The 21,280-nt window shown below is 44.4% G+C and overlaps 1 protein-coding gene across 1 annotated transcript in view; it reads right to left on the bottom strand.

The window, feature by feature from the left end:
- Positions 1 to 809: 809 nt before the first annotated feature.
- LOC111868042 overlaps positions 810 to 21,280 on the bottom strand; it is an 89,112-nt gene continuing 68,641 nt past the window's right edge. Inside the window, exons 3-9 of the mRNA XM_023858389.2 lie at positions 19,056 to 19,159; positions 17,309 to 17,500; positions 12,581 to 12,744; positions 11,856 to 12,003; positions 8,342 to 9,749; positions 5,785 to 6,036; positions 810 to 3,926 (exon numbers count right to left, since the gene is read on the bottom strand). Of these exons, the coding sequence (XP_023714157.1) occupies positions 2,134 to 3,926; positions 5,785 to 6,036; positions 8,342 to 9,749; positions 11,856 to 12,003; positions 12,581 to 12,744; positions 17,309 to 17,500; positions 19,056 to 19,159 (4,061 nt within the window). The 3' untranslated portion in view covers positions 810 to 2,133. The remainder of the gene's footprint in view (positions 3,927 to 5,784; positions 6,037 to 8,341; positions 9,750 to 11,855; positions 12,004 to 12,580; positions 12,745 to 17,308; positions 17,501 to 19,055; positions 19,160 to 21,280) is intronic.

Here is a 21,280-nt window from a genome sequence, read left to right as displayed (position 1 = left end):
CATTTCTATGTGAAATCTCCATGGAATTCTTTTATAAGTGATTACACCGAGATGTTTTACTTGATTTATAAAGGGAATGTTCCGTCCCTTCAAATTAAAATGAACCCTAACCGCTGTACATATGACAGAAATGCAAGGCCTGTCTTATATAAATTAATTTTTATGTTCTAGCGCTCACACCACGATTCCACTGAATTGAGACCTCGCTGCAGCTTTCTTAGAACATAGCACCCTGGCGGTCCGTCGTGTACATGAAAATGCCATCGGCAGAGGGATAGATAAACACCTTGGCTGCTTGTATTGCTTTCTGCGTACACATTTTTCGTTCGTCCGACATTTTTAATTTTCTTACGGAAAGAAATTTGCTAATAAGTTTAATTATATTAGAGTCTGAAGGGTTCTGACGATGGTGTATAACACTCAGAATCACTGGGGTTTCTTATTTTGTCCATCGTCCGGTATTCTGGAAACTAGAAAACACAAAGTTTCAGAAACTGGGTCTGTTTCCATCCTCAGGTGAGGGTGGAAGACACCTACTCATTTTGGTCTCTTAGAAAGAGCTAACCTCAATCACTGGACAACCCCTGTCAGATTCACTAAAGCTATTTAATCACGTGAGACCAGGCTGATTCGGCGGGAGATAACAAGAAAATATGCAATAAATTGTGGTAGAGCACGCACATGCGTGGAACTAGGATGATTTCTGCCTCGTAGTGAATCTGACAAGGGTTGTCCAGTGATTGAGGTTAGTTCTTTCTAAGGGACACAATTGAATAATGTCTTCCCCCTCCCTCACCTGAGGACGGAAACAAATCCAGTTTCCGAAATGTTGTGTCTCCTGATTTCTAGAATACCGAACGATGGACAAAGTCCAAAACCTCAGTGATTTTGAGTGTTAATTATATTAGTCGAAGAATTTGATTTAAGTAACTAGTACAAAAAACAGGTTGCCATGTTGTATCAACGGCTTTTTCAACATCCAAGAATAGCTCAGCCGTATACATGCTTTTGGCGAAATTTAATGTCACGTGGTTCGTAAGGTTCATACATTGAAGTGTTGTGCTGTGGCGGGCAGGGAAACCAAACTGACTTGCACTAAGCAGGTCTCCCACCTGGATGTCCCTTTTGACTATTTTTTACAATTATATTCACAAAAAGTTGGCCTATAGTGGACTGGAGGTATATCGGACGTACATTTTGAGAACATTTGGGGTTCTTACCGGGTTTTGGTAACATTATGTCTTTCGTTCCCTTCCAGGGCTTTGGAAAATGCGATAGCTGACGACAGTGATGAAAGTGATTAAATGAATGTGTCAGATCCTTCCTTTTGCACCATATTCAATTCTTTGTCAGTACAGGCATTGCAAAGCAGATCATGCCTATTTACGGGTTGTCTGGCTGGCTCGCCTAATTATATAGCCTGGGCACGGACTGTACAGAGAACACCACGTCATAGTCCTTATTTACCGGCCGTTGCCTAGCAACGGCCATCTCTTGCAATGATCATGTCACAATAGTGTATATATTTCCATTGCTGGATCGTTTGAAGTTTGCATGGTTATTGTGCTAGTTACACAATCAGAATTACTGGGGTTTTGGTCTCTGCTACACAGTGATCATTCTCAGGTACTGCCTTCTCTTATGAATTGGAAATTAGCTTATTCCACAGAATATGACTCAAACTTCAGGCTGAGGAAGCCCGTGCTGTGTAATATTTATGATTTTAAATAAAAATTGATATATGCTTGAAGTTAAATTTTTAAAGCTGCAAAATAACTCACTGGCTTTCATGATCTAATTGAGGACTAATTTGATAAATCTGTAGATTAACTGTTCCTTTATTTACCAATATAGTGTTCTAAATATCAGTAAAATTTGAAATTTTTATACTGTCATTCAATGTACTCCGTCTTGTGTATTCGGTTTTGTTCCGGTTTCAGGGAACTTTATGGCTGAGAATGACAATAATCGCTAGAAGTGGCAACAGACAGCGACAGTATCACCCAAATGCACAGGTTAAAAAAAGGCATGCAAGTTTCGTATCTGTGCTCTCAGTGTGCCACGTGACTTCCAGGCCAGAGCAGTCCTGACAAATAATACTATATGTAAAATATTCAGTTTAATAGTGGCATATCAGATGGTCCACACATGGACCTTCTCAGCCACTACACACCAGTTTGCATGGTCGTAGTAGGACGAGATAATGTGCAAATTCTCCACATATCGCTCTATCAACTGGTCAAGCTCTCCTTCCCGGAACACGTGATAGTAGCGGTGGAATGTGATGGCTCCGCCGCCATTATCAGACGGCAGAGATTCCTGGGAAGTTGAGCCACTGAGGGACGACGCGCAGCTCTCCGTTTTCGTCAGTACGTCTGGCGGTTCCTGTGTGACCGCCTTCAGCGTGTTGCTCCGCGGTGGAACTTCTTCGGAAGACGACCTGCCGTCGCAGCACGGTGTCTGTCTGTCCGCGTTATGGGTGTCACGGCTGAAATCGCTGCCGCTTCCTGTGACGGCGTCACTTAATTCTACGGACACAGTGCTTACTGTTTTATCGGCAGAGTTAGTGTCGCGCCGGCTACAGTCGCTGCCGCTGGTGCCCGTCTGTTCGGGTATTTCCCCTGTATCATTGGACTCCACAGAGCAGCCAAGGCGCAAGGAGATGACACTGACAGCGTCGTTTCTCAGCAGGTGACTTGGTTCTGAGTCGCAAGGCTCAGAAGCTGCAGGAAGAGCAATGGGAACGCTTTCGTCATTTGTTTCGTGGCATGTATCCTGAGGTATCTGCTCTTGGAGTTCGCCATCGACCCCCTTACACAGTACTTCGGCACAAATGTCTACATCTTCCGCGACGTCGTCACTTGTCTGCCTGGAACCCGAGTTGCACACGAGCATCACGTCACTCGCGTTGGAGAGGTCCTCTTCCGACTCATTGCTAACAGCCGGATTGGCTTCGGGTTGTGTCTTCTTGGTCTGTTTGCAGAAGTCAAGGACCACAGTGTTCGATTTTATTTCCACTCCCATGTCCGGGTAGAGCGTTGACTCCAGGAACGGTTCATAGATTTCCGTGATATTAAGAGGATCTTGAATCACAAGGGACGGAGGTTGCATCTCCAGGATGCTGGGGTTGCTGTTAAAACTGGTGAGGTACGAGTTCCTGTCCTGAAGTTCCTTGCTTAGCTTGCTGAGGTCCTGCAGCTCCTCACTCAGCCGCGACAGGTAATGGTCATCGAGGATCTTATTGTGTCGTGGCGGCTGCTGACATGCCTGCTTCTGGTACTGGTCAATCTCCTCCAACAGCTTCTCGCTCAGTTTCTCGGCGAAGTCCGCCAGATGCTGGCGGCAGTTCTCGTCCCACGTGTCATCTGGGCGCTCCTCGTGGTAGCGTTGCTCTGTCCTGTCCTCGCCGGGGGAGTGCCCCACACTCCACGGGAAGTTGTTTTTCGGATCGAGCCTATGCAGGTTCCAGTCACTGTCGAGCCCCGGGTACAGCCTGCCTATGCTGTCCGACTTGTGCAGGCTCCAGTTGCTGGTCGTGCTGCTGCTACTGCTCCCACTGAAGCAGCCGCTACCCTGTAGCACCGCCATCGCGTCGCTGTTCTCTGCTAGCTGCAATTTCCGGCGTCGAGCGCGAGGGCTCGACTGGATGACTGCATCTACGGCATCCTCTAGCGAGCTGGCAACATCGGCTGCGGCTTCAAGGAGGCTCAAGGAAGGGGGCGATACCCGTGGAGCCTGTTCCGTCGTCAGACACTCGCTGCTTCCGGTCTCTTCTTCCACTGCCTCCTGGACCTCAAGTAGTAGCCTTTCCGTGACTATCTCGGAGGCTTTCGGACTGGTAGTTGTGTTTCCCGGGGGTGGGGGAGGAAGACTTGAAGGTGAACACAGAGACTCAGGCGGCGGAGCGGGTTCTTCTACCGGGGGCTCTGTGAACAGCGATACACTGAAATTACCTTTCGAATTTATCTTGGATTCATGCCCATAATATATAAGTAAATAGCAGCCCATTGGAGTCAATGGGAGATTGAAAATATTAATACATAAATCATTTATTACAGGCTTCCTAATTCCACGAAGAGTAATTCCTTACTAATAGTAGCTATGGATATAACTTACAATTGAATTATACATAAGGAACAGTAAAGTTTAGAGGCTTGTTTCAGTGAATGGCGATTCAATTATCAAATATTTAGACAATACCATCTTTGCAGTCCCACAACACCTCGTAGGCACTGCACCGCTAGTTAAGGAACCTTCTGGAGACAGTCTGTATCTGCTTGATTCTCCACACTGGATGAGTAACGCGACTCCGCTCCGCTAAAATAAAGATGTGGACCCTAACAGTGATGACGCTGTTAATCGACCTCACGGACAAGTTCAGACGTATGTAATGTAACTGTCCAGTTTATCGGAAGGTCAATTGATGTTTGTGTATGGTTAGGGTTTTGTGGAATTCCTCACTTTCGCCTCACAATTTGAAATTTTCCCCCTGAGACAAACAGTAAGTGGCTTGGGTCAAGCCTGAAGCCAGCTGCCCATCAGTAAATCAGTCAATTTAATGCGTAAAACAAGGCCGAGTTCTTTAGAAATTCTAAACTTGACAGGGGAAGTCATCAATTTAGCAGCGTCGATTCCTGCTACCCCAAAATCTCAGTTTGACAGCCACGCAGCAGGTGGCAAAGTTCACCCCTAAACTGTACACTAGTGGATATTCGCTTTCCTAATTGGAGGAGAAAGATAAGCAACCTCCCAGTCTGCCCGGTCCAGCCAATCATCGTCTGAAGTGGGAGGTCCTTTGCCCGAATTTTGGTAACCAGGGCAAGTATTTACCATTCAGAGGGTGCTTGGCAAGGAGGACTTTGAAAGTTACATTCACCGGGGGTACACGTGTTCTGATCCCCGTAAACACGCCCTGTGGTGACCATAACGTGTGCGTCTCAGTGAACAGTAAGTAAGCCTACATCCACGAATCTGTGAAGTGTGCCACTACGGTGCTGTTTCCATTTAATTAGTGCAGATTTAATAAAGATTCCATACAGTTAATTGGTGTTGAGGTGACTTCCCTACGCCTAAAGCCCCACTAATCACCCAAGTCGTGGCCAGTCAACACGCCCTGAGAGGAGTCGAATTGCTCTACCGGAGCTAGCAGAACCAAAGAAAAACGGTTACACTAATTCCACGTCCCGTAAACTGTGCAATTCTTCAACGAAGTTCTGAGCCATATATCGACTATATTTTTGTTCATTCTGTGGCAATATCGGTGTGACGATTAACATCGTAGAAACATGATAATGGGACGTATTATTTTCTTGCTGAACATCCTTCATATTCTACCAATAACAAATAAGGAATACAGTATCTGTTGTCTGAAAACAAAACACGTCGTAAACAGGTTACAAATTCGTTACACCCGTTTGTACGTACAATCGTGAAGTCACAATTTCAGCATGTATGGTGATACAGATTCTGTGTGCCTGTTCTATAAACAAGAAGCTTTCAAATTCTTTGAACTTTATTACGTTTCACAGAAAAAACTACTAATTTGACGCCACATAATACGTCAATACTCATACTTAAGTACTAAGAGACCATTCGCCCTTTTCGCGACCTAATTTGAAAGCGTGTTATTGTAGGATGTAGCAAAATATGGTATTGAGAAAAATGGCATAAACTCGCAGCTTTCCCCAGTCTGGTCGCTAAACTTATAACTTTTCCGAACATTAGGGTCACGTTCTCTTTAGAATGAATGAAGTTGCTTCGGAAGAGCCGGTCAAGTTACTTTACCCAGTGTTCCTTGTGTTGTGCCTGTGGAGGTCACCAGTTGGGGCGGTTCCTCCGTGAGCACGCTGATGACACTGCTCACAGAGTCCGGAGAGGACACGCCACTGGAGTCGCTGTCCATGTCGTCCGTCTCCGGATTGAACAATTCTAGAGACAGCAATCGCGGCAGAGGCCGGGTTAGTGGCTCTGGTCGCCCTAGAACCATGGCAGTTGACCGGCGCACCAGTGGAAATGGGTTTCTTACTGCAGCGGCGCCTGCAATCAGACCAGCAAGAGTCTCATTGCGCCACATGAAGCCTGGCATTTTTACTCTGCTTCAAACGTTGTGCAACGTGTCCCAGAAGTACCTGGCGGTGGGAAGTGCAAGAAATATATTATTTTACTCTGTCATCAAAATGTATGTCCTAATGTTATATTGCATTTATTTTCTCCCTGTTGAACAAATGCAGAGAAAATTTTGAGGTTCAAAAATTATGTAAAGATGTAATGTGAATGTAATAATTCAGTTAAGTTCACTTGCTGTAGGGCCAATTATAAAGTAAGCACGAATGAAAGAAAGAAAAAACAGAAAGTACAAAACAAGGAAATTTATAAGTATCGTTGATAGTAAGATAGTAACAATAACAAAAATCAATATTATAATTTAGGAGTTGCTGCTGCTGCTGCTGATGATGATAATAATAATAATAATAATAATAACGGATATTATAAACGCGTTGCCAGGCAACAGGTCTGTAAACACGGTCCAAAACGAAACAATATAGGAAGCTGTGTTTTCCGCGTCCGTGGTGACGTCACACAACAGTTGGTAGTGATCACGTGACATGTGTTTCCTGTGATGCATGTCCGTTCCGCGGTTATATAAGTAAGAGTCCAGGAGTGTTCATAGCAGTTACGAGTAGTAGTAGCGGCAGAAGCATGCAAACAAGAGGATAACAGTAACATGGAGGAGTATAGCAAGCAAACAGTAAGCTTCAGGAGTACAGAAGAGTACAAGAAGTCAGCCTGTGAAGATTTAACTTATGATTTGAAGAATCTGTATACGATATAGTGCAGTGGTGTTAGGAGCGTGCGATTTAGGGAAACTTTTTTAGTTCCTGTGTTATAAATCCGTGAAGACTAGAGGAGATAGACTGAAGAGATTAGCGTGGAGTGATCAGTAACAGTGTTATAATTATTTGTAGTTACGACCTGTAGGTTGTTAATAAATCCAATTACTAATCCGAACCCCGTCTTTAGTCACTGTGACAAGTGACAATAATAATGACAGCAACAATATTTTTAATAATAACAACAAGAAATAGTTTATATACTCGTACATTATATTCCAAAAGGTTTTCCATCATGACGATGGCCAGAGGGGTGTGCTGAGCTGATGCAGAATATTATGAACGAATCAGTGATGAAACCCAAAATTGCGTAAGGCTACCGTACTGAGGAACTAGTATTTGATTATAGAATGTAGAGAAATGAAGGCGTTTCGTTATGGCTTGTCACCAGGTGCGGTATGATTTGCGGTATATTTCAACATTTATCGCCAAAAGGAGAAGAAGACTAAACTCAATTTTGCACACACGTTTGTTGTTAATACTAAAAATTTAAGTTATTACAGTATTGCCCTTTGAGAATTTGAAAGGAAATTTCATCATTTGTTACATCAGCTTCCGTGCTATGTACTAACTTCCCCTGCTGTCCCCTGTTTTCCTTCCAATATCAAATGATACGTCGAAGCCAATGTTTAACACCGCGTTCCACAAATAAACAATCTAATTATCTGGTGTGTAGACTATATACGTCACGTATCAGTACAAAAATGTTGTCAGTACTCACATAATAAACACGATTCATTGAAACAAAAGACTGCACTCCCTTTCGTGACCAACTATATAATCTATGTTCCTGCAACATTTTAACCCTCAGCAATTCGTTATTATGGTAACATAGAATTACTTAATTCAAGAGGAACATTTCACCCTTAAAATATTTTATATGTGTTTCTGAAGGGGATTATGAGAACCCTCGAGAACCATGTGATTGTCTTATATCTGTCCCTCTCTCGTGCTGGTAGGAGTTCGAACAACGTGAGAAGGATTTCATTGAGAATGGGGAAATAAATCATCATTGAATTCGATTTGGATGCGGTGTGAGTGCTGCAGAGGGATGAGCCATCAGAAAACGCCACTCGATAAGGCAGCGGGTCTTCACTTCCGAACCAGGCGATATAAGGCAGGCTTTCTTAAATCCGGTGAACGCCGTCGACAAGAACCGCCTTTTTTTAAAGCCTAAGATTTATTACCATATGCACAAGAGTCCGTAACCTGAGTCGCTTTAATCAAATCTACAATCTAATGACCCATTTTAATATCATCTTTCCATATATGCCTACGTTTCTCATGACCTACATACATTCTACAGGGTCCACGCGTCCAGTGTCTCTTCATTTGATTGCTCCAATATAATTTGGCGAAAAGTACAAATTATGAATCTGTTCATGAAGGAGTTCCCTGTATCTCCCTGTTCCTGTCCGTCTCAGGGGAGCCATGTTGCACACGCTTTGTACCTGCTTTCCTGCCCGTCACAGGCGCCGTGCGTGACCTCAGGAGCTCCTGTATTTGGCGCAGGCGTTCGCTGTGTCTCAGTTCATCCGCCGGAGGCTTCTCTTCATCCGGAGGCAGTTCCTGCTCCTCAACGTCCTCTTCCTCTTCCAGTGGCTTCTCCTCTATGAGTGGGGTCCTAGGACTGAGCGAGGGGGGCGACAATTTAATCTGTGGGGAAGGGGAGGTAGGCTGTTGCTTGATGTTTGGCGAAGTCGGCTGCGGGGATTTGGGTGGTGTCGTGGTGGGGTCAGGTTTTGGCATAAATATAACAGAAGCGAAGCTGTCCTCCGAATCCACACTCGTGTCACTCTGCAGACTGCTGTCCTTGGAGGAATCCGAGCCATCCTCCCTCGAATGGCGACGTTCACTGCCTGACCTTCCAGCTTCCTTCTTGTTATTGTCGTCCCCGTTAACAGAGAAAGAGTTCAAAGGTTTCTTACTGTCTGGTGGCGGCGTGCATGGGGGTACCGCATCGCTGGGTGTAGGGGTGGCGGAGGGGCGAGTGTTCGGGGATACATCGCCCCCTTTCCAACCCTGGAGTATCCGCACGAAGCCGTTCTTGAAGGAGGTTCCTGCAACCTTCTCGATACCCGTGGTGGAACTCTTCAGTTTGCTGGTGAGGCCGTTCTTGAGCAACTGGAAGCGTTTGGCCGTGGACGTGTTGAAGAACGTGTCTCGCAGGGAGTCGAGTGTGCGGTGGCTCCTGTAGATGAGCTCCTCGTTGAGCGAGGCCTGCTTCTGAATGTTCTGCCTCACACGCTCCTTCTCCCGCAACCTCTCCGCAGACATGAGCTCCTCGTTCATGGAACTCTGCTTGAAGACGTTGCCGTAACGCTGGGAACCTCCGGTCCCTGGCACTTTGAACTCCGGCAGCGCCTTCACCAGGTCCCGCATGCCGCCTTCTTCTTCCATTTCTTCGCAGACTGACTTCTTCTGCTTCACAAGCCTCGGTTTGGTGTTGTTCGTGTTGGTGGCGGTTGGCGCTGCAGAGGCAAGGTCGCTGGTGCCTGCGGTGTTCTCCGAGCCTACCCCAAGGCTGGGTACGCTCGAACGGGAGCGGACCATTGCCCGCTGTCCCACTGTTAGGATGTCGGACAGGCTCTTGGACTTATGGTTCAGTACCACCTCGTGAGGCGTCGCCCGCCGCGCGCAGGCGAACGTCTGCCGGCGTTGGGGCGGCTCGTGCTGGTCCTCTTCAAGGCGTCGCAGCTCGATCGGTAAGTCCTGGATGTCTTCGCCTTCACCTTCTCCATCCTCGCACCCCTCGGGATCGTAGCGGTGAGGGGGTGGGGGTTCTTTGGTGCAGGAGCTCCACGAGTCGAGAAACCAGGGCCGGTGACCGGATCCGCCGCGCTTTCCCCCGGCCAGTTTCTGAGACAAAAGAGAAGTGCCATTGTACTCCATCTGCCCTGGCATCATCAGCTAGGAACGTAGACCGTCGCATCATCATTTGAAAGTTGTTTTAATGCTAGTGGGGTGGGACTAAGTCCCTTGTACTGCGGCCACTTCTGGCCTATTGTACCAGCCCCAGATGATAGGTGAGGGTGATTGTGGAGTAATTGGTGGAATGAAGATTGGCAGGGGAAACCGAAGTACTCGGAGGAAACCTGTCCCAGAGCCACTTTGTCCACCACAAATCCCACTTGACCAAACCCGAGATCGAACCGGGGCCGCCGTGGTGGGAAGCCAGCGAATAACCGCTTGAGCTATGGCGCGGCCCAGTTCCTTGAGTTAGTCGGCTATGATACAGTTTCAGGAAGCCACAAATTTTGTCTCATTCGAAAGTTGCAACAGTTGTTAGATGACACTAAGTGTACAGACTGACACAAAGTAGCCGTGACTTGCAGTGACTTCGTGGCGAACAGCTGATGGCTCTTGCGCTATTGCAACTAGCGGACCACAAGTCATATAAGGCTGTTTTCTTTGACAAATTCCGCTGAAACTAAGAAGTTTCGAGGAAAATCATTTGGATTTTGACTGTATGAGCATTCTTATCTCCTGAAGGTTTAAAAAAATATTTGATGCACAAATGTGCTCTGATCCGTTGCGTAATTCTTGCTACACAAAAAACAAGTTCTGGGAAGAACTAATGTCCTAATTTCCTTGATACGTCACGGACCGCACATAAAACGACGCACCCAACAGTTCTTCTATTTTTGCGTGAGTATTCGTTGCCTCGGTAACACCTTTACCGAGTCGTTGACTAACAACGATAGAGGGATATACAGACAGGTGGGAGGGATTTATGCAATACGCCTTTAAGACGGATTAAGGTTCCACGATATACATGCCAAATTTCATAAAGACTGTTTCAGCCATTCAAAAGTTCATGGGGAGGGGTACTGAGATACACAGGCAGCACAATGATGGCATAAGCCTACTTTTTATTTTTTCAAAGTCAAGAAAGTGAGCGTGAGTTGAAAGCTCTGAAATTAAAGCAGTTTGGGGTTGCCACAACACGGAATTTTCGAGCATTAACGCGTTGCATTAAAAGTATGTTATGTAGCAGTCTTCAAAGAGTGGCCAGTCTTTTGTTTCAGTGTATCGTGTCTATTCTCTCAGTACTGGCTGTGTGAAGGGTAGTATACGTGTATAGTAGTACTATTCAAAGGTGGTGGTTTATGTTCCAGTTATGTGCGTTACTCTTGGAAGGTTGGGCTAAACTTCAAACGATGTATCACTCGATAATATACAGGACTGGAAAGAATACGAGAAAAAGCAGGGGAAGTTAATATATAAGAAAAGTCGACAATTCCTGCTGAATTCTCACCGGCTGTCTCACTCCTACTTAGATAAAAGAAGAGACCTTGAAAAATGGCTAGTTCTTGGAACACTGAGGGCGGCTGGTCTCCTTCTGAATAAAGCACATTTAATCAAAATTGTTAGAATAGAATACGCGCAGTTGGTTGAGGCACTATGCTACAAGCCGGAAGGTCGCGGGTTCAAGTCCCGATGAGGTCACTGGATTTTTTTCAATTGACAAGCCTTTCAGTCGAATTATGGCCCTGGGATCGACTCAGCCTCTAACAGAAATGAGTACCAGGAATATTCTTGGAATATTCTTGGGGGTAAAGGGCGGCTGGCGCGTAGGGCTGACAAACTTGCCGCCATCTTTGAACCGATAGTCTAAAAAATGTGGGAACCTCAACATCTCACAACCCTATGGGCCTCCACTGCTTGTTACAGGGATACTTTTACTTACTTACTTTGGAAAACTTCAAGGTCGAAGGGATTGATTCATACTGGGAAATTCCGGATTTAAACATTGACCTGGAATACTTGTATCCTGACTGCGTTTCATTTTTACTCTGACTTTTCAGGTCGGGAAGGGTTAGACGGTACAGAGATGAGTTACGGGCTGGACGGCCATATTATTCTGTATGAAATGACACAACCAGAGGCTTATGTTACCATTACTAACCTATAAATCGAAAAGGCATCTTTAAACAAACCACAGTTGAACAAAGGGATACATACCTGTAGAGCCCTTCTGACGAAACTGTAGCAGGTTTCATTGGGACTGGAGAGGCTCGAACTGCTCTGGGAGCTGCTGCAGGGGCGTGCAGGATCGATGGACCGTCCCTTGTGTCTACTACGACCCCTTTTCCTCTGGCTCGCGTCGAGTCTGAAACACAAAGCGGACTTGTGCTTCGGGTTGGCTGCACATCTGCTGAAAAGGCCAATCATTTGATTTCTTTCTGCAAGAAATGTTTTGAAATATTGTTGTGTCTGTCATGATGTCTGAGGGCAAGAACTGCGGGAGAAGGTTCGGTACGAAACGGATGCTGCAAGGAGTTCTGTCTTCTGTGATGTCACGCCCTGCACTCTGACGGAAGTTTACTGACGCATCAGAAGAAAACGCTGCCTCTATTTTGAGGGCTGAAGGGCAGTCTTTCCCCTTGGTTATTGCTGATTTCCTTCTTCGCTTACCCTTCAACATTGAAGATGGTGCCAATACGTAATACTGAAACGTCAGGAAAATTCTACTAGACAACACGGCGTCACACCCCAAAAGAAAATACTTTTCATAATCACCGCCATCAGAACCTAAAATCTAACAAGAGTAAACATATATATATATATATATATAATGCCTTGTGTCAATGAAATATGTCGAGAGTTTGTTAGAAAATCACGGAGAAAGATGTGTGACTGTAATTTAATGGATTCCCCGCGAGGCGTCACTGTTGCGCAACACTCACCGCGCAGATCTGCAGGAGTCGCTGTCAGAAGTCTGTGTATAGGCGTGGTATGGAGGTGGACCGTCCTCCTCGGATGTGGTGGTCGTGGTGGATGTGAGCTCAAGCGACGGGGTGCTCAGATGCTGCGGCCTGTGCCAGGGGACCAGCACGTCCTGGGACTGGAACTGCAGAGCACGAGTTGCATCCTTCAGTAACTACTTTAATACTAGCACTGATTACCGTTGTACACCCATAAGAACTCCTAGAAACATAACCTTCTTCTGAGCATAAACAAATCACCTGCTACTGGCAAGAAACTAGCATCAAATACAAAGGGATACATCCTTTTGTGGTTTAGTATATGACACTGTCAGTATCTAGCGTCGAATGGCGAGATGACAGATGAATGAGGAAGCAAACAGTCATGGCTTAATCGAGAAATTTCCTGGAGGGGCTGAGGAAATCTACCAAAAGCCTGAGTCGGAACAGCCGGTCCCCGGAGATTGGAACCAAACACTTCCGGTATACGAGTCTTCAGTGCTACTGTTACGCCAGTCTGCTTGATAATTGGACCGATAACAAAACTGGAAATAATATATTCCAAGGGTAGGATCTATTAACGTAAGTACAGAAACAACTGACAGTTGAAAGGCCAGTGTTCTCGCAGACAGTACTGGCTTTACGAAGATTCGCATTACTACCTTTCGCTCATACGAACTTTAATACCGAAGCGCATGCTCTAGGTTTGGTTTTGTCATCCGAACACGAACTCCCTCATCCGAAATCCGTTCCGAACAAAAACGGACATGAGAGCACCAAAACGGAAACAGACGACGGCAACCTCGCAATAGCAATTCAGGTCTGTTATAATTATATTATTATTATTTTGTGTAATTATATGCATTAATTTGTTTTTCCTCCAATGTTTACCTTTAATTAGTTTCTGACTTTATGTTGTGTTTGTCTAGTATGTAACTACTTTTATCTACACTGTGCTGTGTCTGTAATTGGCCTTGCGGCTTTTGGCTCAGCACATAAATAACAGAGAATTGAATTATTATTTGTCTATATTTGTACCATACTGAAGAGTATCCTATCCAACAGCTAGGGCCACACCTTGACCCTGAGGCTCAATATTTTATTATTTGTTAAATATTTTGTTATAATGTCAATCAAGAATGTTATGATAAAGCTGGACAGGGCCTATGGCACTCATGAGATAAAAAAGAAATCCATAAAAATTTTGGTAGGAATACCTGAAGGAAGAGGACCACTAGTAAGACCTAAACTTAGATATAAGTGTAATAGAGTCGATCCTGGAGAGGTAAGATGTGACGGTGTGAACTTTGATTCATCAAGTACAAGGTATCTACCAGTGGCAAGGTCGTTTCAACATTGTAATAAGTCTTGAGGTTCCACGAACTGCTGGGAATTTGGACAGCTGTTAGGTTCTCAAGAAGGATTCAGCTCCATGAAGCTAGTTATGATAGCTGCTAATGTAATGTTTACTACTTCTATATTGAATGTTATTCACTGCTAACAACATTTTGATTTTCTTTTTTACTCTATCTTTTTCAGGTTGAGCGTGTCCATTTTGCCAAGCCGTCTTGCAGTTACTACGGCGGTAATGTATAATTTGAATTTACAGTTGCATGATATGACCAAAGGAGCATATAATTTTTTTTATTTATCATTTATTAGCAATCTGAATTTACATTCTATGAGCTAATTTGCTGTCATGTACAATAATTATTCTATTGTACTAAGTTGGCTTGAAGAGCTGTAATCCATCGATTACACCTCAGTTTTCCTGGAGATCGTTTGGCCAAGTTCGTCTTAGTCTTCTGTATTGTGTAGGTTGAAGGAGAGCTTCTATTGCGTTGTTGGGGTGAGATTCCAGTTTCTGATAATGTTTTTGGATTCTGTCTGTGATTACGGTTCTTACATATGGGATCTTGAGGTCGGTGTGAAGAGTTTGGTTTGACACGTACCAAGGTGCGTCAACTATGGCTCTTAGTATTGCAGATAAATGATTAACGATTCCTGCAGGTATTTTCTTGGAAGCTGCAACTTACGTCCGGGCAAGAAAGACCGGATATGAAGCTACCAAGCCGCTAAGTGTGGCAGAACAGCCATTATGTTGCCCCAGAGGGACTCAGGCAATAGAATGGTATAGAGTTCAGGAACATGATCTACAGTTGTGTTGCTCATTTATGTAGTTCAGAGAAATTGTTGACATTTTGAGATTTTGACACGTTTACACGTTTTCGTGCGCCCGAATGCCGTCTGTCTGTATATACAAGCATGAGCGCCTCGCTAGCGTCTGGACTGTTAGACAGATTTAATTCATATTCAAGGGTTTGTCCATCATAAGTCGGTGTTCGGTCAGTATGAAAAATCTACCTCAGTAGATGGAGGACCTTCAAATGAATGCCGAGAAACAAAATGGCGATATTCTTGGAAACGACTGTATCGATTTTGATTACATTCCAGAAGTTTTAGGGGACAGCATCCTCAAATAAAACTGCGTAGGCGGCATCTTCAGCGAAATAACCGTACTCTTCCTGTAGGCAGAAGCGTGAAATGTCAATTTTCTTGAAAAGTGCTTCACATACTTTTATTAAATTCTAATCATCTGTACAGGTAGCGGGTAACTGAAAGCTGTTATCCTACAAATGTACATGGGGAAGTACGTGTAATGTATTTTAAGCTATTTTTTTACGCGTCTACGTTCCTCAGTTTCGCTGTTTGAGCCCTGCCAGTTTTAGTTCTTGATAGGATCAAACTGCAGAATATAATGAGACCACAGGCGCGTACTGTTCTACCCCTTGATCACTGGGACCGTTAGTTCTAATTCTGCCAATTGTGCAGCTACTCAAGAATTTCCCAGCATTTTATGGAACACGAAAGTTCATTACCGTGTTCACAAGAGTCCTCCACTGGTCCCTATCCTGAGCCAGATCAATCCAATCAATACCATCCCATCCTATCTCTCTAAGATCCATTTTAATATTGTCCACCCACCTACGCCTTGGTTTTCCCAGTGGTATTTTTCCTTATGGCTTTCCCATCAATATCCTATACGCATTTCTTGTCTCCCCCATTCGTGCTATATGCCCTGCCCACCTCATCCTCCTCATCGCAGTGCAATATAGTCATGATAAAGCGTAATTACACTTCCGTGTTTCGTTTATCTTAAATAGAATGTGAGAGATACGAAGCAATACTGCGATGTACTTTGTGGTGACCTCCATGGATCTCCGGGGTTTGCAATGCCAGGCTGTTCTTAAAATTCTAAGTTCGAAAATTCTTATTGAAGTCTGCCGGGTTATTGGTTTAAATGAATTGTAATTACAATTTGGCATTGGGGATGTGTAATAAAACTTCAAAATATTGAAATTTTGGCTCAAATTCCGTGGCTTTAGTCCGCACGCGAACTATACCTACCGAACGACCGCCGCTTGTCGGCTTAGTTAGTGCCAACTTTAGCCGATAGAGGGTGTCGCATGGTCAGCGCAACGAATCCCCATGATCATTAATTTCGGTTTTCTAGACCGGAGAAGTTTTGGGTAAAACTGGACAAAAATAACGCATGCTTTACATGAAAATCTATATGATTTTGTGCGCGCAAATCATTAAATGTTTATTGGAGCGGAAACTCTTTGAGACAAAAGCCGTAATTAAGAACGTAATCACGTGTTCTATATCCGATACACTTTTAAGTAAGTCGTATTACTTTCGATATACTGAAACAAAAAGGACAGGCCACATCCAGGGACTGATACGCTATGTGTGCATTTCCAAACTTGTAATATCCGAAGCCGTCATGGCAACTGAAGTTCTCTGGCTCTGAACCCTGTCAGGAACTGATGAAGGCAGAAGTGGTCCCTGAAACGTCGGACACTTTCAACCACCTGACAGGGCTGTTAGGCCGTGATGATATGATTCATTTCGCAACTTGTTGCAGAGTATATTCGCAGCTCAAAAATTTGCACAGACAGTTTGGGTGTGAAAATTTTGCACGGGTCTTCCAGTTTGCTCAATATTGGAGCGTCCGCCGCCTACGCAAACATGGATAATGTTATCTCTCGTGTAATGCTCTCACTTTTGTGAAGTCATGGTCAGACATGTATTATTAAAACGTTAAAAAAATTACGTGTATTGCAGTCAGCGCTTCGGTTCTTTTTTCTCTCTTTTTGGCATTATCGTGACCTTGACGCATGTGCAGTGGAAGTTGTTACGTAACATCCCGGTTTGTTCTTAAGCTCCGACGTTACATGTTTTACTTATGACCTTAGAAAAGACAATAGACCATCAACTTTAAACGAATTGTTCCAGTTCTTGAGTTTAATATTTTCCTTATTTGTTTTTAGTGGTTTGGATTTCCGGAAACATTATAAGATCGTTTCGTTTTTTTTATGAATATATGGAAGAAATAATGGAAACTGAACTACAAGTATTTCATATTTCGTAATGCTTGATTTAAAATTTTCTTTCCCCCCATCTCCACATTTTCGCGTGCACATTTCCATTCTGCATCAATAAGAAACGCTTAACTGCTGCATTCTTCTTTTATCGGTTAAAGTTATCAGTCGGTTATTGATGCCAATTAAGCTGTGTCCCGAAGTGATCACAATAAGAGTCGGACACTGTGTATTTATAGTATATTTAAATATTACGTGTGCCCTCTCAGTAACAGAATTTCTGTGGTCTGTTTGCAACTTGGGCAGTGAGCTGCTGTCTGTTCACCTTTCTGTGCCTCTGCTTCATGGCCCAGACGGTGATGATGAGACGACCCCCGATGCGGAGCACCCTTGCCAGCTCCCGCAGCGCCCCAACCCTGCGCTCTGTCGTCGCGAAGTGGTGAACCACAGCCACGGAGAGCACAGCATCGAAGCTCTCGTCCCTGAACGGCAAGGACAGGTTATCGCACAGCAACACCTGCAGACAGGTCACAAAATCACAGATAAACTGCATTCAGAGCATCCGCAGTGTCCCTACCCGGGCTGTCAGATTGCTAGCAATTTAAAGATTAGATATTTATCTTAACTTCCGTTTAGGAAACAGTACCTGAAATGAGAGATGTGTGAACATTTGCACTGTGTAAATAAAGTCATGGAATTTTATGGTTGGCCATGTTAAATGTACTGATATGTTGGGTTTTTGGACTTTATCCATCGTCCTGGTTTTTAAGATAACAAATAAAAACACGACGTTTCGGAAACTGGATCGAGCTAGCCTNGTCCAGTGATTGAGGCTAGCTCTTTCTAAGGGACCCAACTGAATAGGTGTTTTCCTTCACCTGAGGACGGAAACAGATCCAGTTTCCGAAACGTCGTGTTTTTATTTGTTATCTTAAAACCCAGGACGATGGATAAAGTCCAAAAACCCAACATATCAGTGTGTTATACTCCATCGTCAGAATCCTATAGTAACTACATGTTAAATGTATATTTGTTGGGCAAAGTTTCAGAGCCGTATTAGGATTCACTGCACGCATTGTAACTTTCAATTGTTGAAAGCCGATAGCCACGGCAACGAATCGTTCAAAGCACAGCAACGGAGGGATGCGATAGGATTAACTGTTGGGAACGGTGTCGCATGTTCGGTCGGCTGAAGGGTTATATAAAGAGACAGAAGTCAGACACAGAAATCAGAAGTGAAGTCTTTATTTTATGTCGTGTAGTTAGAGTAACCTTTAGTGTGTTATCATTGTCCGTAGTTACGTGTTACAATTGCAGAAAGATTAAAAGTGTTATAATTAATTGTAGTTCCGACTGGAGAACATCCTGTAAATCGACTCACCTAGCCAAACCCGCGTCTAAAGCCACTAATACACTTGACAATACACTGAACCCTGGAGTTCAGCACACCTGTATTGATAGATCCACATATTGAACCGCGGAGCTCAGCATATGTCTACTGATAAATCCATATATTGTGCCCTGGGGTTCAGCAAACATCTGTTGGTAGATACAAGTACACTGAACCCCGGGGCTCAGCATATGTCTACTGATAAATCCATATATTGTGCCCTGGGGTTCAGCAAACATCTGTTGGTAGATACAAGTACACTGAACCCCGGGGCTCAGCATATGTCTACTGATAAATCCATATATTGTGCCCTGGGGTTCAGCAAACATCTGTTGGTAGATACAAGTACACTGAACCCCGGGGCTCAGCATATGTCTACTGATAAATCCATATATTGTGCCCTGGGGTTCAGCACATATCTATTGGTAGATACAAGTATACTGAACCCCCGAGTTCAGCATACCTCTACTGACAGATTCACCTATTGAACCCCGGAGCTCAGCATTTGTCTATTGACAGATTCATATATTAAACGCTGGCATTCAATATACATCTGTTTGTAGATACGTATATTGAATCCTGGGGTTCAGCATACCGGTATTGATAGATCCATATATTGAACACTGGGGTGGAGCGTATGTATATTGGTAGATGTATAAATTGAACACGGGGTTCAGCGTACCTCGTGTTCCTTTTCCCTCGATGTTTCCATGAGAGCGCAGCACCTGTCCACCCCGATCTTGAACACTGACGGATTGACATTAAGGTACTTGCCGTTCCCACAACCTGCAACAGATGTCAAGTTTGTGTTAACAGGGCTCAACCGGATAGCAACTGATATCCCAAACGAAATTACATTTCCCCCTACACTTAACAATGTAAACAATCAAATAGAAAATACAGGAGTGAAGAAGCATCCAGTGCCACAGTGAAGAGTGGTAGAGTTCTATCTCCGCTCCCCCATACGTCTCCATGGCATACTGATTAATAAATTAAGCACAGGGACAATTTTACCTTTGCCTTTTAAAGCACAATTCTTTAATAAAAACAATATCTTAAATATACATAACTAGTGAAATGCTACGTTTGGAGCATCGCTTTGTATGAGGCTGAAACTTGGACACTCAGGACAGTAGATCAGAAACACCTGGAAAGCTTCGAAATGTGGTGTTGGAGAAGGATGGAGAAGATCAGTTGGACCGATTATGTGAGAAATGAAGAAGTGTTATTTAGAGTCAGTGAGCAGAGGAATATCCTACACGAAATAAGAAAACGGAAGGCTATTGGATTGGTCATATCTTACGCGGTAACTGCCTTCTAAAAGAAGTTACTGAAGGAAAGATAGAGGGGCGGATAGAAGTGACCAGAAGACGAGGAAGAAGACGTAAGAAGATGCTGGATGACCTTGGGGACAGATGAGGATATTTTCATTTGAAGGAGAAAGCTCTAGATCGCATTAAATGGAGGAACTCCTTTGGAAGACACTGTGGACCTGTCGTCTTGACAGATTACAGATGAATGAATGAATGAATGAACATATATAAAACATGTGTTGATAAATAATTAGATTATTTCCCATTCAGTTGTTCCAGTTAAGAGAGAGTTCCCCTCTTCATTTGTGCTTTTGGTGTGTTCAAAGTAATGTTTGTTTACTGTGTTGCTTTTGAGGTCCTCACAGCTGTGACTATGGGATGTGACATCGTGTATTATGGCAGAAGCTCACAGCCGTTTCCGAGGAACATACTATCTCCATATACAGGGTCGAAGATATTGTGACGTGTATACCCGCTTGTCACCCCCTCCCGGTTCTGAACAATCCATGTCTGCTGATATCAACGGTGCAGAAGTACCTAGACTCAGATTTGCATAGAAGTATGCGGACCTCTCCCCCCCCCCTTCTTTGCTTCCTTATCACCCATGAGGCCCGTTTCCTTCCTCTTTGCTCGCGGAAGCCATCTACCTCTGCAGGTCCGTCGGATTCAGCGGTAATTGTTGAGGTCCGAAGGTCACAATTGGTTTGTTGTGACTTGTAGGTCATGGAGCGCCATCATGCATGTCCTGTACAGTTCATTATAACGGTTCTTGCCTCGGGGGCCCCTCACAAGTTTACCCGAGCTTCTTTCGCACTATTTGCTGTCTTCTGCCAGTTGTCACTGTGAACTACCCAACCCGGACGAGCGATCGTACCTACAGGTCATGCACCTGAGTTGACACTATTTCCACATGGGTCACCGTGGGACGAAACCGCTGGGCTCTCACACGACCAATGAGCGAAACACGGGCGAGCCAATGGGAACTGAGGTCCACTCTTCCATTTCTCCTCCTCCTCTCTACATAATCCGAAATTTCCGAGAGACGATTGTTCTGCTTGTCACCTGCTTTCACGCTGGAATCTTGCTCGGCTTATTCGATCCTGAAGATGAAAACGACGTTCATTCGAAACGTTGGTTACTTTTAACGGTCTACATCGCATTATGTCTCGGAAGATAAGAGTTCTTCATAACCATCGCTACGAGACCCTCGGACCCTACGCATTTTAGTTTCCCTTGCAGGGCATTTAAGTAGGTATACAATATACTTCGGGGGCATGACGTAGCATAGTTTGTTGAGGAACTATGCTGCAAGCCCGGTGAGGTGGATGTTTTAAATTGACCTAATCCTTCCAGCTGCACTATGGCCATGGGATCTATTGAGCCTCTAACAGAAATGAGTACCAGGAATATTCCTGTTGGTAAAGGGCGGCCGGCGCATAAGGCTGACAAGCTTACTGCAATCTGTGAACCGATTGTCTAGAAAATGTGGGAGCCTCAACATCTCACAACCCAATGGCCTCCTCGGCCTGTTACAGGGATAACTTTACTTATTTTAATCTTTTCAGCCGCACTATGGCCCCGGGGTCGACTTAGC

Source organism: Cryptotermes secundus, unplaced genomic scaffold (assembly GCF_002891405.2).
Source record: "Cryptotermes secundus unplaced genomic scaffold, Csec_1.0 scaffold635, whole genome shotgun sequence".
Lineage (NCBI taxonomy): Eukaryota > Metazoa > Arthropoda > Insecta > Blattodea > Kalotermitidae > Cryptotermes > Cryptotermes secundus.
Note: the sequence above shows the minus strand (reverse complement) of the source record. Positions and strands in the feature narration are given on the sequence as shown.